The 15,035-nt window shown below is 52.7% G+C and overlaps 2 protein-coding genes across 2 annotated transcripts; both read right to left on the bottom strand.

The window, feature by feature from the left end:
- Positions 1 to 1,295: 1,295 nt before the first annotated feature.
- On the bottom strand, positions 1,296 to 4,495 carry NEUTE1DRAFT_123762 (uncharacterized protein; the record flags this gene model as incomplete). Its single annotated transcript, XM_009854862.1, has 2 exons — positions 1,296 to 3,635; positions 3,698 to 4,495. The coding sequence occupies 2 exons, from the start codon at positions 4,493 to 4,495 to the stop codon at positions 1,296 to 1,298; spliced, it is 3,138 nt and encodes a 1,045-aa protein (XP_009853164.1).
- A 2,875-nt stretch (positions 4,496 to 7,370) lies between these two features.
- Positions 7,371 to 14,337, bottom strand: NEUTE1DRAFT_123761 (DNA polymerase epsilon; the record flags this gene model as incomplete). The annotated part of the gene is made up of 3 exons (XM_009854861.1): positions 7,371 to 13,450; positions 13,504 to 13,649; positions 13,712 to 14,337. 3 exons carry the CDS (start codon positions 14,335 to 14,337, stop codon positions 7,371 to 7,373), a joined length of 6,852 nt encoding a protein of 2,283 aa, XP_009853163.1.
- Between the last annotated feature and the right edge of the window lie 698 nt (positions 14,338 to 15,035).

Raw genomic sequence — 15,035 nt, 5'->3', positions numbered from 1 at the left:
TTGCGTCAATTTTTGCTCATAATCGATGCGTGATTGCTTTCGAAGGGTGGAGAACCGGAGTGAATGGTTCGAATCTCGTCCCACATGAATTGTACGGACCGGCTCCAGTCTCCTGCCGTCTCTGGAGGCTAAGAAATTCTGATAGCCACCCGGTACTTAGAATGTGGCTTTGGCAGTCACAATTACCAAGGGTGGCTGGCGCAGTTGGTACTAGGTGGGATATCTCATCTTCACAACTGTGGTCACTGCCCGCCACTTTCGTGCAAGTGGTTCGTTCGAACCTGCCGAGCGGCTTCGAAAACATTTTTTTTTGCACTTTTTACGCTTCCAACCATTTGGTCATTACAGGTAATCTTTTGCTTTCGTCCATTCAACAAATGATAATGTGCCCTGTCAGAGGGCGCGTTGCTGGAGCAGAATAAGAGGAGATCGGAGGTAAAAGAGGAAGAAGGTGCACAATTGCCGCGCGTTTGAAGGGTCTTTCCCATGCCAGAACTTGGATAGATGGAAAAACATACAAACAATTTCCAAACTTCCACTTGGTTTTCTACACAGGCCTGGCTTTCAGTCACCGGCTGAGTTCTGAGCAGTTGCAAAGAAAGGCAGGGCGCTATGAATGTAATCACCAGTCAAGAGAGCACTAGCAGGTTGATATGCTCAAAAGGAAGGGAAGAAAGAGAAACCAAATAAATGAAAATTCACCGACGATACAACGATAATCGAAAGGTGAAGTAAACCAACTTCTAACGATATACTGAAGGGTTGCGCGAAATGATCATCGAGTGTCTTGAACATTCTAGGGCGCCACTACACCTAGATTTCCTGACTCTTCGAGGGAAAAAGACCTTCTCGATAGTTCAGAGTTCACACATACACTTCAACTAATCAAAACACCAAAGTTCCTTCCTGCCTGACCAATCTGCGTCAAGCAACATAAGAAAAAGCACAGTTCAAAGTACTACGACGACTCCAACTGACCCCTTTAAATGAAGCATCCACAATCCCAGACAAGGTGAAGCCTACAGTAGGTAAACGAAGGAAAAGGCCCATAAAAAAAACAGAAGAGAGTGAAAGTTTAGCTGCTACTTTATGAGTTAAGATACAAAAGAGAATGAAATTTTCGAGTCTTTAGTCACGCACATGGTGATCCGACCTTCCCATGTGTATGTATGTACTTGTTGTATTCTAACCACCTAACAATCCCCATGGAACAACCAAACTGACAAAGCCACAAGTAGTAACCTCTCTTTTCCCCCCCCCCCCCCAGATTCATTACGCTACTTGCTTGAGTGTCGCTAAGCCTCCCATATCGCCCTACCAACACCACCAGGACCCCCTAACGTGATCTCACCACTAAAATCCGACAAGGCATCTTCGTACAAAGTCCCGGGTGTTGGCGAGGAGTTTTTCCGTAGTTGATCATGTGTTTGTTGCTGTTGCTGTTGCTGTTCCTGCTGCAATTGCTGCTCAAGATCCAGATCCGTCGGCATCACCCCCACCCCCTTCCCACCACTCTCTTGCCTTCTTCCTCCTTGTTCACTCCTTGTCGTCGTCGTCGTCGTCTTCAAAGGCCAAGCCTCCTCCTCCTCATTACCACCACCTGAAGAAGAAGAATAATAATTGTACGACGGGGTACTCTCAATCTCAGCATGCCTTTCCTCCTCCCTTGCCGCCTCGACCTCCTCTCGCGGGACAGAAACGACTTCGACTTGTCGAACCATAAGAATTCCCGCGCGGGGCACAGGAAGCTCGGTCACTCCGGAGGCGGAGGCAGAGGCAGAGGAAGAGTCGCTTCTAAATGACTTGTTCATGTCCGCCGCAAGGTTGTTGGTGCCAATGTCTTTATCGCTGACGTTGCATGACGAAGAAGAAGACGACGAAGAGAAAGAGAATGATCGGGAAGAGCCGTTAGAATTCGCGGAGGACGACGAAGAGGAAGAGGAAGAGGAGGAGAGCGAGGCAGTAGAGATGGTCGAGTGCCTGTTGAGGGTGGTTCCGATTGTACTGGCGGCGTTGTTCGTAACTTCGGCATCATTGATAGCAGCGTCATGTGCCGGTGCCGGTGCCTGGGATGCGTAATCGTCGGAAAGGAGGAAAACCGGGTACCTCTGGCCATCAGGCCCATTACAGTACGTCACTGCAACAGCCTGCTCCCATCTTGCCGCCTCCGAATCAGTGGATTCCCCTCCATCTTGCGACTGCGCTTGCTGCTGCTGCTCACGAGCCCTGTTGTGATCCGTGCTGGTGGACGAGGAAGGCGCACAATCGTAGGTACCGTCATTGTTGTCGTGCTGTTCCTCCACTACGGCTTCTTTGCCATTGGTGCTGTCTGTATCTGAGCCGGTTGACTTTGTTGAAGCTGGTCTTGATGGGATAGTGAAGTGAGCAGCATAACCACCAGCACCACCACCACCGCCGCCGCCGCCACCGAAAAGTCTGGGAAGTCTTTCGCTGTTGCGCCCGGGAACGGCTGTGGCATGAGAATCAGCAGCGGCTGTACTACTACCGTGGTGGTTATGATTGTTATGCGGATTTGACACCACAGCCATAACAGGCGCCGGCGCCGTCACCGTCTGTCCCGGCCTTGCATCAGTAAACATGACAGGCGGTACCTTGGCGCCGCGCAGGACAAACTTGGACTCGAGAATCTTATCCATGCTGTGATGCTGGATGAACAGACTGCAGATCAGCGCCGCCACCCCGGCGCCGGTGATGATCCAAAAGACGCCGTGGAAGCCGACGACGTACGCCTCGAGGGCGCCGACCCGCACGGGATCGTTGGGATCCATGAGCAGCATCTGCTGGACAAACTGCTCCGAATTGTGGGCGATCTTGACGGGCAAACCGAGCTGCTCGAGCCGCTTGACCATGACGTTCTGGAACACGGTGCCGCCAATAGCGACGCCGAGCGACATGCCGAGCGTACGCATGAAGGCGTACATGGCCGCAGCGCTGCCGGCGTCTTCGACCCGGCTGATGGCTTGGATGCCGACGTTGACGCTGGTCAGGAGCATGCCGTGACCGATGCCGAAGATGGCAAGAATCACAGCCCATACGGCGGTCTTGGTGTCTTGCTTCAGGTAATGGAGCAGACCACAGCCAATGGTGGCGAGCACCCAGCCGCTCCAGATAGACCAGCGGAAGTGCCCCAGGCGGGAGGTCATGAGCGAGATGACAATAGATCCCGGAAGAAGCAGGCAAGTGACGGGAAAGATGTTGAGGCCGGACTGCGTGGGCGAGGTGAAGCGGACGGCAGTAAAGTAGAAGGGCACATAGTAGAGGGCGCAGAACAGGATGAGACCCTGGAACAGGGCACAGCCGTAGGCGGCAATGGCGGAGCCTGAGCAGAAGAGAGATGCGCGAAGGAAGGGTTCACGGGCGCCGTACTTCTCCCAGATGATGGAGGCAAGGACACTGACGCCGCCAACGGTCATGGGCACAATTGTCTGCACGCTGCGCCACTCGAACTGGATACCCGCCCAGGACATGCCGACGAGAAAACTGGTCAGTCCTCCAATGAAGAGGAAGCCACCGAGCCAGTCGACTCTGGACAGCTTGGAGCCTAAAGAGGTCTTCTTGGTTGTGAGCTTGACAAAGGCGGGCACAAGAAGCAGGCCCATTGCGCAAAAGGGGAACTATCATTGGTTGGTATCAGTCATTGAATCCCCCTACTCACTTCTAGAAAACGAAGACTCACGTTTAAATAAAAGCACCACCTCCAAATCGCATGCTCAACAAACAGCCCTCCAATCAATGGTCCCAGCACGCTCCCCAAGGCCCATGCTCCCAGCACAATAGCAAAGTACTTTGGCCTCTGTCTCAGCGGCACGATATCCGCAAAGATGACCTGACCCATGGTGATGATCCCACCACCCCCGATCCCCTGCACCGATCTGCCGGCAAAGAACACGGCGAAGCCCTTGGCAATGGGTGCGCACAAAGCCGTGCCTAGAGTGAAGAGCAGCACGCTCACAAAGAGCATCTCCTTGCGCCCAAAGATGTCCGACAAGGCGGCGATGAAGGGCTGGCATACAGCGCATGTGAGGAGATAGGACGTCCCCGCCCAGAAGGCGTCCGTCGATGTCCCCCCAAAGTCTTCAGCCAGCGTGGGCAGAACGGACACGAGGATGGTGGCGTCAAGCGCCACCATGAGACTGATGATGGCCATGGTGATCATGACTGCTAGCTCCTGCTTGCCAGGTTTCCAGTCCTCGAACGAGGGTATGTTTTCTTCGAGCTTGGACGGATCCAGAACGCGGACCAAGACCTCCTCATCCTCGTCGGTTGAGGACTCCCCCGTGCGTGGCGGTTGGCGGGTATGATGGTGCTGATTGATCATCGGGACGGGTTCCGAGTAGGAGCGATGGGGTCCCGGCGGATGATGGGAGGCTATTAGGGGTGCCATCGGAGGCAGGATGTCGGAGGTAGGCGACCCACTACCACGCTTATCCGGATCATTGTGGCGCGAGGTTGGCTGTTGATGTTGTTCGGACATCGGTTCTGGTTTTCCCTCGCTTTAGAAGTGACAGATGGGCTGAAAGGCGCGAAGTCAGCTTTAGCTGGATGCTGATATCTCCCAGGAGTAAAACCGGCGTCGTGTAAGCAAACTACTGAAACAACGGACCGGATATTACGTGGGATATGGGAATTCCTCGGGGTCAGATCTTGCCTGGGTAAAGATGGAAAACTAGAAGACAAGACCACTGGCAGCAACAAAAGCCCTATGAATCGGGAGAAAAAAAAGAGAATGGAGGATAACGGGAAAGAAGAGTATACTTTAAGTTTGAGTTTGCGGGGTGCTAATGAGCTTTCAATAACTCATTGTTTATGGGAAAGATGAAGTTTGAGATTAGAACCACCAGGACCAATTAGCCATTCTAGGTGAGATTCGCTATCGTTTAGACACATTGTGTGTGCTAAACCATGACGCTCGAGTGAGATAGCTGCCTCAATGACAAGCGTATGTTCTTCTCCTTCTCTCATCACTGGATGATGAATGCCATGCAAGGTGAGGTGGACCAGGCTAAAGCAAGGCTAATGAGGCGGAGCTGGACCCGTAACCAGAAGGGCCAAAGGTCCGTTATCACATCTCTCCTCTTCTCCTTCCCAATCCCTCGGCTCCTCCGGCCATGGTGCCGGGGTGGTTTTGTGTAAAAGTCATAATGATTCTTGGGGCGGGCCCTATAAGTCGAGATGGATCTGTAGTGGAGAGATTCCGGATGAACACGCCCGAAGAGGGTTGGTGGGGAACAACGACGGAATTACCGTCACTGAGCTGAGAGATGCGTTAGCTTGCTGTACCATAAAAGGGAAAGTGGTGATATCCATACATGAGCGATGTGAGTTATACTTTTGTGGCTCGGCTATGTAGGGCTATGTTCGGGGCCGCTGTACTGCTGTAGAGAAGGCTTTGTACATATTACCGTACACATAGCCCGCAGCTGCACTCCCTGTACAGTATGGCAACGGTAAGGCTCTTTCGAAAAGCTCTTTACTGCTATGTGTTTGTTGGTATTGGGCTGTGAGAAATTAAAGTGCTGTATTAATAGAGGGCATAGGTGCTGAGGTAGCTTGTTGCTGCTTCAAGTTCTTGCAGCCTTACACATGGGGTCAGGGGTTTTGAAGAAAGTTAAGAAATGCCAACATTTCAGTAAGGATCCTAGCCTTCTGATTGGTCAAATAGAACATTCAGATGGTTGCAGCGACTTGCAGACTTTTGCTTAAATCCAACCGAATACGAAAAGTGCAGCTTTAGACTGCACCTTACAGCCATCAGAACTGCCCGGTGTTCTCTACAGCTGTACAGCGGCCCCGAACACAGCCTAGGTAGGTAGTTAGGCAGGTACCTAGGCAAGTGAAAAGACGTGGTAGAAGAGTGAAGCAGAAGACGGACCAGTTGTTAGTTGTCAGACACCTGAATTGTGGCTGGCTATAAAATTGGCCAGAACATGTCGAAGCAAACAACAAAGTGAGCTAACTGGCAAATGGGTGTTGGGGCTGGACCATAAGTGCCTCCGTCCAGTTGGGAATGTTTGCTTCCGTGTACCTATGCGGCTATTTGATTGGCGCAACAAAGACCGCTTGACGTCTTCCATGGCTTGCGTTCATGGGCTCGTTTGACGGTTGTCCTTTTAGGGCTCAGCTCAGAGGAGGCGGGCACCATTTGGCATCTCGTTTGAACGGCGACATGACAGCGGAAAGCAACCCCAATACGGCTACCGTTGCCGATGAGCTGGCGACGGAGGTTCTTTTCTCTGGCTGTTCAGCTTCACAAAGTGCAGCCATGATCTGTAGACTGCGGCTCAACCGTCGTCACCTGCAAAATTGGGACCGCCGTGTTGGGGGCCATCAAGCCGAGCGGGCTGGCTGTACCATGCAGCAAACATATACTTATTGATAGGTATGCGCTTGGGCGACGAGATGGTGGTTGGGTAGTCGAACATGTCAGTCTGCGGCGCGGCGTCAATAACTCGACGGAGAGGGTTGATTGCTGATAAAGAAAAAAGGCCGCCCTCATTTTTCCAGCATTGTTGCGAAGTAATGGAAAGTGATGTTGGAGGAAAGCAGCCCGGCCTGATGCGATCATGGATGGAAGCCCTGCCGTGTCGGTTTGACGTTGAGCCGTCGCACAGGAGGTTCAGTTAAGGTACATACTTAGGTAAGCTATTCCAGCGTAACACCGGGCATTCAGTGGAACCCACCCCACGCCAAGACCGGTTTTTGTTGGGCGTCTGCCACCTACCGATCACTATATAGCGGACTCTGTTAGTACCTCTATCTGCTAAAGCGCCTTGTATTTCGAGTGGCACCGCGATCCACAGGTCCTAAAAAAAAAAAAAAAAAAGAAAAAAAAAAGTGTGTGATAATAGTACTCTAGATATTATGTTGGACCAGGAAGCGATAGATATTGAGATGTGCATGTGGATTGGAGAACTATCTGTGCGAGGGAGAAATCCCTGCTAAATGCTGGTGGTGGTTTGGATGTGAATGGTGGTGTGGGTCATCTCGGCACAGACCACACTTCCTACATAATATGGTGTTGATGGTTAGAGATAAGAAGAAGTGCAGAAATCCCATCAAAATGCAGCTTTTTATCCACCGCCCGTGTTAGGTACAGTCGGCGCCGTCCGAGACGTCTCAGGCCTTTTCGAGCTGACGCCTGTCTGACGTTTACACATTCACACCCTCGGCCGGCGCCACACCTGTCCACTCATCCATGATGAAGCACAGCAGCTCGTCTATCAGCGCCGATATCACGTGTTAGCCAAACGAGGTTGAGATAAATAAAACAAGCACCTGCATTGCAATGCCAATGGTAAAGTCATGGACCTCCAACGCCTCTACGGTAGATTGACACCCAGGAAAGCACATCACAACCCCCCAACAACCCCTTCCACCACATCCCCCAACATCCTCAACCCATAATATCTCGCCACATTCCTATACACCTTCAACCATCTCATCACCTCCTCCCTCTTGACCAGCTCCCTCCATTCTCCACTGCACGTACAATGCTCCATGAACTCGTTCACCCTCAGCGCCCCGCACTTGCCGCACTTGAGGTCCTGCGTCGTCCACTCCACCACCATGGCCTCCACCTCCGCCACCAGCCTCTCCTCAATCTCGTTCCTGTCGTAGTCCATTTCGCAGTAAGGGCATTTCCACCTTCCCTTTTCTTGTCCTGGAGCAGGTCCTTCCAACTCGCCGCCGGCCGCTCCGCCTGCTGCTGACACGTCAGAAACGGCTGCAAAACTCATAAAGTCCTCGTCTCGACAGAGATCAATGTCCCTAGCCATGGTACAGTTTTCGCAGCTGAACTGGGCCAGTTTCAGACTTTCCGATGGGTTTTGAAACGCGCCCTCCTTGCTGAACTCGCGTACGTCGAACATGGCGAGGAGTTCTTTGCGCAGCAGCCGCGCTTCGAGCGTGATGTTCTTGTCCAAAGACAAAACCTGCATCAGGGCCTTGACGAGCTCGAGCACCGGATTGGCCGACGCTGCTACTTTCTTTCCTGCCGCGTTCTTGGTACTACTAGACTTGGAATTGGACATAGACAGGTGAGACAGGTGAGATCCCGGTAGTTGGGGGAATGTGTAGTCGCCTGCCAGCTCCGGGTGCAGGAGCTCGCGCCTTTGCGTGTTGATGAGGTTGGCGATTTCCTTCTTCAGAGGCTTCTCAAAGGCTTTGCCGAGGATGATTTGCCCGACGGCGCCGTCCTCGCCGAGATTGCCATTGCGCATGTTGACGGGCAGTTGAGTGAGACGTGGCGTGGCTGTTGGGTCGCTGCCGAAAGAGGGTCGCTTGATGCTGTGCATCAGCTGGATGAACTCGACGACCCAGTCGCGGAAGATGGGCTGCAGACGGACAGGGAGAAAGGTTGCCATTTGCCAGTGCATAATCATCTGCAGGTCCTGTTCGTCCCTCTCGAGAACCTCTTGTGTCGCCTTGCCGCCGTAGTTGAACTCGTCATACCATACCAGGTAGTCCCAGTACTCCTTGATTTCGAGGTCGATAAAGTGAAAGAGTGGTTTGCCCTTGATGCTCTTGAGAATGTACTGGGTATATGCATACGCATTTCCTACCTCGGACTTGGTCGTCTGGAGGAGAAGTCTGTTGGAGCTGGCAAAGATAACCTGCGATCCTACGCGACGGAAATCGGCCATGAGCTGGAGGAGCGCCTTGCGGCTCATCATCTGGACGTAATAATGCAGAGCACGATCGTACAGACACGAGGCTGGTGATTCGACCCAACGGACCAAGTGCTGAACCATCACGTCGGCCATCGTGGACCCCTTGCAAGCTTCCGCCCACCATGACTTGACCATCTCACGGAGCACCTGCACGCCAGCATTGGCAAAAGCGTTCTCCGAATAAAGAAATTCTTCGCCGTCTCCACTACCGGTTGCATCGGCGGCGGGATTGAAAGATATGTTATCCGCACCTTCCAGCTCATTGATGAGCGAAGATGTGAGAATGGTGTTGATAGCCAAGTTCCGCACCTCAAGGTCTATACATACTGAGGCATAAGTACCGGGGTTGTTAACGGACGGCATCTGAACCTGATCGAGCGGGCCAACCACATCGTCCTTCTCATAGCCAGCGTGGTCGGGGCGCGGACTCGGTGACCACCAGAGCACGACATTGTTGGCCATGAGTCGGCGAGCATATGCGATGTCGATCAGGAAACGGGGATCGTCTCGCTCCAGGTTGCATAGCGGTACGTCGCCGTACCGAGCAAGAGCCGTCATATGGGTGATCCAGGAACCCAGGCTGAGGTAGTGATTGACCAACCGACGGGCCACCACACTTTGCCAGCCCAGTGGGGGCAGTGAGCTGTCCCCTTGATCATACCGCAATGGCATCACAGGGAATTCCCCCAAGATGGGAATCTCATGAACCAATAGATTGCGCTGTGAGGATTGGATGACCACCATGGTCGGTCCGGACTCTTCCTTTCTCAGTTTCTTGACAATGTCGCCAACCTCAAGGAAAGCTTTCCGGCGGGTGGTAACTTGGGTGATCTTGATATTCAGCTTTTCCTGGTACGGGAAACACTCTTGCCACTCCGCTCCAGCAGCCTCCTGGTTTCTCCTTGCCAACATGTCGGCATAGAGCTTGTTGATGTTTGGCAAGTCTTGCCCTCCATCCTTGGTCCTCTGCTGGATGATGACGTGGGCTTGGTCACTGGTGGTGGAGAAAAGACCAAAGATCTGGCGCTCACCAGCGCTAATGTGGGAGAGATAGATGTAGGCCATACGGGCATCGCCCAAGTACTCCCTCGGCTTGAGTGGTCTCTTCAACCCGGACAGGTCGAATCCTTGGTCAAGACCCTTTCCAAGTACACCAGGTTGGCTTTCGTCGATAGTGCAAAGATTTCCAAGCTGAAGAAGGGCGCGCATGTTGAGCGGTAGCTGTTTCTCATACACGCCTTCCACACTGGGATGGTTGAATAATAGAGAGAACTTTTCTGCTTCCGCAAAGTAGATGTCCTCCGGCACCGTGAGCTTGAAGAGATGCACAGAAGAATGACCATTAGGCAATGTATGGTTGACCTGTTCAACATGGCAACCCTCAACTTCAATGTCGGGCAGTTCCCTACTCTTCAAGTTCAAGAATACTTGCCGGGGTACGTTAATCTTGAGAATGTGGATCTTGGCATCGATCAGCACATGGGCGACAACAATGCCTGGACTGTCTGATGCCCTCAGCTGCAGCAACTGCCAGGTGTTTCGGAATGTCATCTCAGCCTGACTGCGGAACGTTTGCTGGATGTTGCTCTGCGCGTTGCCACGCCTTTCGCCAAACAAGTGTCGCCTACGAGCCCTTGCCTGCTTCTGGAGCTTCCACTTTTGCTTCTGGTACTCCAAGAAAGCCGCGTAATCCTCGCTAGGCGACGGCATCTTCTTAGGAAGCGCCGCAAACGGGTCCAGGTTCTCGGCTGCTGCTGGTTCGGGATCCTTGCGTTTCTGAGCCGTCACCGTTTTTTGCGTGGCGGAGATAGCATCACTGACAGTCTTGGGCTTCAGCAAGTTCCCAAAGTCCTCCATATCTCCAAGCTGGGTGCCGTTCGCAAGGTGGGTGATATCTTGCAGGGGGCCTTTGGTGGTAGGCCCAAACAAGTCAGTAAGCTTCTTTTGCTTCATCTTGTCGTCTTTGATGTTGATCCTCCGCTGCAGCCAGTCCGGATGCGGCACGCGCGGTACCGGGTTGCGAACTTTTTGCAGAGCGGCTGGGATGGTGATGAGCTTCTGGATGACGGACCCAAGACGTTCGAGATAGTAATCCCAGTCAAGGAGTGCTCGAGGGTCGGTATCAGCAGGCTCCTCTTTGAGCCATTTCTTGAGATACATCCTCTTCGTTTCTTCTTCGGCAGAGAAGATGGCAACCGGCACTGCACGTTCGGTGACCGGGGCATTCTTGGGTCGAGCGCAAATGATAAACTTGCAGTTCAAACCCTTGTCTTTGACCATCTGCTCGCCCAAAAAGTCGGCAAGGCGCTTGGCTGTGGTGATGGATGTTGACTTTTGGCTTCCGTACTCCTCCAATGTCTTGGTCATGCTGCGGTTCTCCGAAATCAGTTCCATAAGTTCTTCATCCGCAAGCGTTGCACCCTTGCTATGGAGTACATCAAGCCAGCGGTTAGCGACCTTGGCGACAGCATTGTAGCATTCCGCCAGGGTGGTACCCTCCAAGAAAAACTTGAAGATCTGCTGCTGGAAGATCTTGATGAGCTTCAACTCGCCTCTTCGCTTCACTTCGAAGCCCTTGAGCTCCGCAAGACTGCCATCGTCATTGAAGACAGCATATCTCTTCTTCAAGTTCTTGTCTTCTTCTTTAGAGGTGGGTAAGATCATAGCCTTGTACGGCCCGTCGACTTCGAAGAAGATGGAGTTGTCGCTGTGCGTCTCGTATTTGAAGGTCTTTGGATCGACCAGAGTCTGATACTGGTGGTTGGTGAACTTGTCATGGACCAGATGGTTCAACATGACACATGGATACGAGATGGTCATCTTCTTGCCATTTTTGAGTTTGAACACAAAGTTCTCTGGGAATGTCGCCGGCAACATGCACCAGATACCATCAGTGTCTAGCTCGAGTGGACGACCCAGTCGCTCAATGAGCTGTCTCGCCAACTGAATAATGGTCGCGCCCGTCAAACAGGTGACACCGGCCATTTCCATCGAGTACCATCTAGATCCCTTTCTCATGACGTATCCGTAGAAACTGTTGAGAATGACCTTGTGGGCCAACTGCAGGGAATCGAACAAGATAATCATCTTTTTGGCATTATCGATTTCGGACGCGGATGCGCCCGAGCTCTTGAGTGAATCCGTCTTACCCTTCCACACCTTCGCCTTGCCCTTGTAGTCGTATCGTCGGTCACGGAAGTCACGGACTGTGTTGATGTAGAAGGGGTTCTCGCGCTGGCAAATGATCGCTTCTCTGACAATCGTGGTGGAATCGTGGATCTTGTGGTACACCTTTTGTGAGTAGAGCTGCAGTCTCTTTCGGATGAGAGTGGCTTGTTCGTCTGCGCTCAGGTCTTGGAATGACCGCATCGGACTGTTTGGGTATTTTCCTGGAAACCTCTCGTTCTCGAGTGCATGGCGAATCATGTTGTACTCGTCGCGCTTGGCTGGCAGGTACTCTCCTCTCCAGGCCCACGGTAGTCTTCTGTCACAAGTCTTTCCTGGGCGGTTGAAGTCGCATGCTGCACAAGTTGACTCGGAGATCATGGAATCGGGTTGTAATCGGTTGGTTGTCATAATGTTGGGGTACATGGAGGCGACATCAAGATGGTAAATGAGCGGCCGTTCCAGTCGATTGGGAGTCTCTTTGAGATTCATCAACCTGGCCGTTATCTGCTCCTTGACCTCGTCGTAATTGGCGATGTCACTCAACTCCTTCTTCTCTTCAACCGTAATACTGAACGTCAGGGCTGCATCAAGATCCCGAATCAGCTCATCCACGGCGGTAGGGTCAACCGCGAAGTTGACGGGAATATCGGCGCGGAAGACGCCAGCTTCGATACTTTCGACGTGACCACCAACGTACGTTTCGGAGTCCAACAGGTGTCCTTCCCAGAAGGACTCTTTAGGCTGGACATGTTTATTGGGTAACACAATCTCCTTTTGGTAAGCCTGTACCATTAGCAACATCTCGCATAGCGTACCGGTTCCCTTTCTTAGTGTATCGTCTGGGCCTAGAGGCAAGATGGTACAGAGAGAGAAGATGAAAGGATGCACATATTTCATGTACAGATAGTATGTTGCGACGGCATCGGAGACGGAGTATTCGGCCAGCGTCTGCGGCCTCTCGCTGGCATATGGTGTCATGAGCTCGGGATCGAGTTCATCGGGATCGTATCCAAGCTTGGCAACGGTGACGGCTTTGAGACCTCTACTGCCCTGGGGGAGATAACTGTCACGGTTTACCCAGTGAAAGCAGTCCATGTGCACGCTGTAGTTGCACTTGTACTGATCCTCACTGTCCTTCTTCCAGCCGATCTCGTGGTACATGTCGATGCCGTTGATACTGGCACGAGCTTCCACGAAAGGCCAATCGAAGAAGTCACCGTTGTAGGTGGCGATGACGGTTGGTCGGGCCTCCTTGATGTGCAGGAAGAATCTTTCGAGGAGAGCCTTTTCGTCAGGTTCGTTGAAGATCATAAACGGACCTTGGTACTCGGGTTTCGGTGTGTAGTCGAAATCAGCAATGTCTTCGGAGATAATCTCTCTATTTGTGATCAAGAAACCCTGGCCATCGATCATGTATGAGACCATCATAATCTGGTCAATAGCGGCGTCAGGAAACTTGAGGGGAAGCTTGGTGGTCTCGATATCGAACGCCATTACGACGGGATCGGCCATGGCCAAACGTTCCTCGTTTACTTTTACTGTCGTGACTCCATTCTTGGCCTCGACATGGTACCATCTAGCAACTCGTATGTCTGTGGATGGTCAGCTGAGCACACACGCCGGGGGTTGTGCAAGGAGAACTGACCCAAGTCTATCATTACTCTCACATGGTATGGGACGTCGTATTCCCGGATATCAACAATGAAATCGCTCGCCTCTGCAAAACCAGCATTATGTCGTCGCTCGTCATTTCGTGAATCGTCATCAAAAAGATCAAACCCGCCGTTCGCTCTAGTTGGAGGTCTGTGTCAGCAGCGGTGATCAGCCTGTACAGGTACATGAGAGGAACCCACGATGCTACTTCGGCGTATGTATCCATGGTATCCATGCCCTTTTTGTTCTTTTCCGCAATGGGCATGACGTCGCGCTTGGCGGACATCAAGTCCTGCACGTTATGAAACCTCAGCTCCAAGAATGTTCGACGATAGCCCAGCAAGTGGTTGGGCATCTTGAGATCTTCCTTCTCGACCCTCCGGATGGACTTGATGCAGCCGCCACCAGGCACTCTCTTGCACCACTCCTCCACCTCGCCTTCGTGGCCTTTTCGACATGCGACCAGAAAGTATGGCTCATATTCGACTGTGGCTTTGAATGTTGACCCGTCCTCTTCGATGAAGTAGCAGTCGAGTGCCGCGCGACCGCCGCCGCCGGGGATACGGGGGTCGTCGATGGATGTCGGTTGTACGTTGACCAGCCAGCCTTCGCGCTTCTTCCCGGCATCGTATCGGGCGAAGCCCATGTTCTCGTCGATCTGGTTCGCAAGGGCTGTCCTTTCCCATTTTTCGTCTGTCGAGGTAGCCTCGCCGCGGGCGCTGGCCGAGGCGGCGAACGTTCGTGTCTTGGATCCGCCATGGTAGGCGTTCTTGCCACCGCGACGGTAGCCCTTTTGAGGCTGCCGCCTTAGAGAAGTGTTGGGCATGTTGGAAGAGTCGAATTGGCCCTTGCGTAGGCCTCGAGATGTTCGTCTTGTGCTTTGGTCTGCCCTCCGTTTTCCGTCCTATTTGGTAGGATCTCTCGATCCAAGATAAATCGGAATTGGAAGGAGAGACAAGAAACAGAAATATGTCTTTTCACAAGTAGGTTGACATGGAGGGCCAGCCAAGATTCGAGGTATGGCTGGCACAGGGTCCCTTGGTTTGGTGAAGAGGATGGGGTTGTGAGATGGGAGGCACTTCAATGTTTGGAAAGTCTCATGGAACCCATTAAAGTCGTTTAACTGGGAGACGCGCCAGACGCGACTACTGTAGACGGTCCAATTTGTCTGACGCGCCGGGCGCTAGACGCACACATGCCCCACCAGTCAAGCTGATCGTTTCAGGGCACTCACAGGGCGTCAAGGCGCTGAACAAGGGTTGGAATGGTGGTGGGGGAGTGGGCTGCCGGCAGACGCTCCCTCCAGCTCGGGACACGGCCCCCCGCCGGGGCGGGCATGCTCGAATCATGAAGCGGCCCGATCGGGAGAGACGGGAGCTTGGACCCTCCATTGTTGTCTCTGTCCAAGTAGCCGTCCATTGGATCTCCAAGCCAAAGCTACGTACCTCTCTACCTAAGAAGGTCGGGCATTGTACGAGCTCGTCCCGTAGCCGGCTCCGAATCTGAGGGCGGAAGTGTAACTGA

This window comes from Neurospora tetrasperma, assembly GCF_000213175.1.
Source record: "Neurospora tetrasperma FGSC 2508 unplaced genomic scaffold NEUTE1scaffold_5, whole genome shotgun sequence".
Lineage (NCBI taxonomy): Eukaryota > Fungi > Ascomycota > Sordariomycetes > Sordariales > Sordariaceae > Neurospora > Neurospora tetrasperma.
Note: the sequence above shows the minus strand (reverse complement) of the source record. Positions and strands in the feature narration are given on the sequence as shown.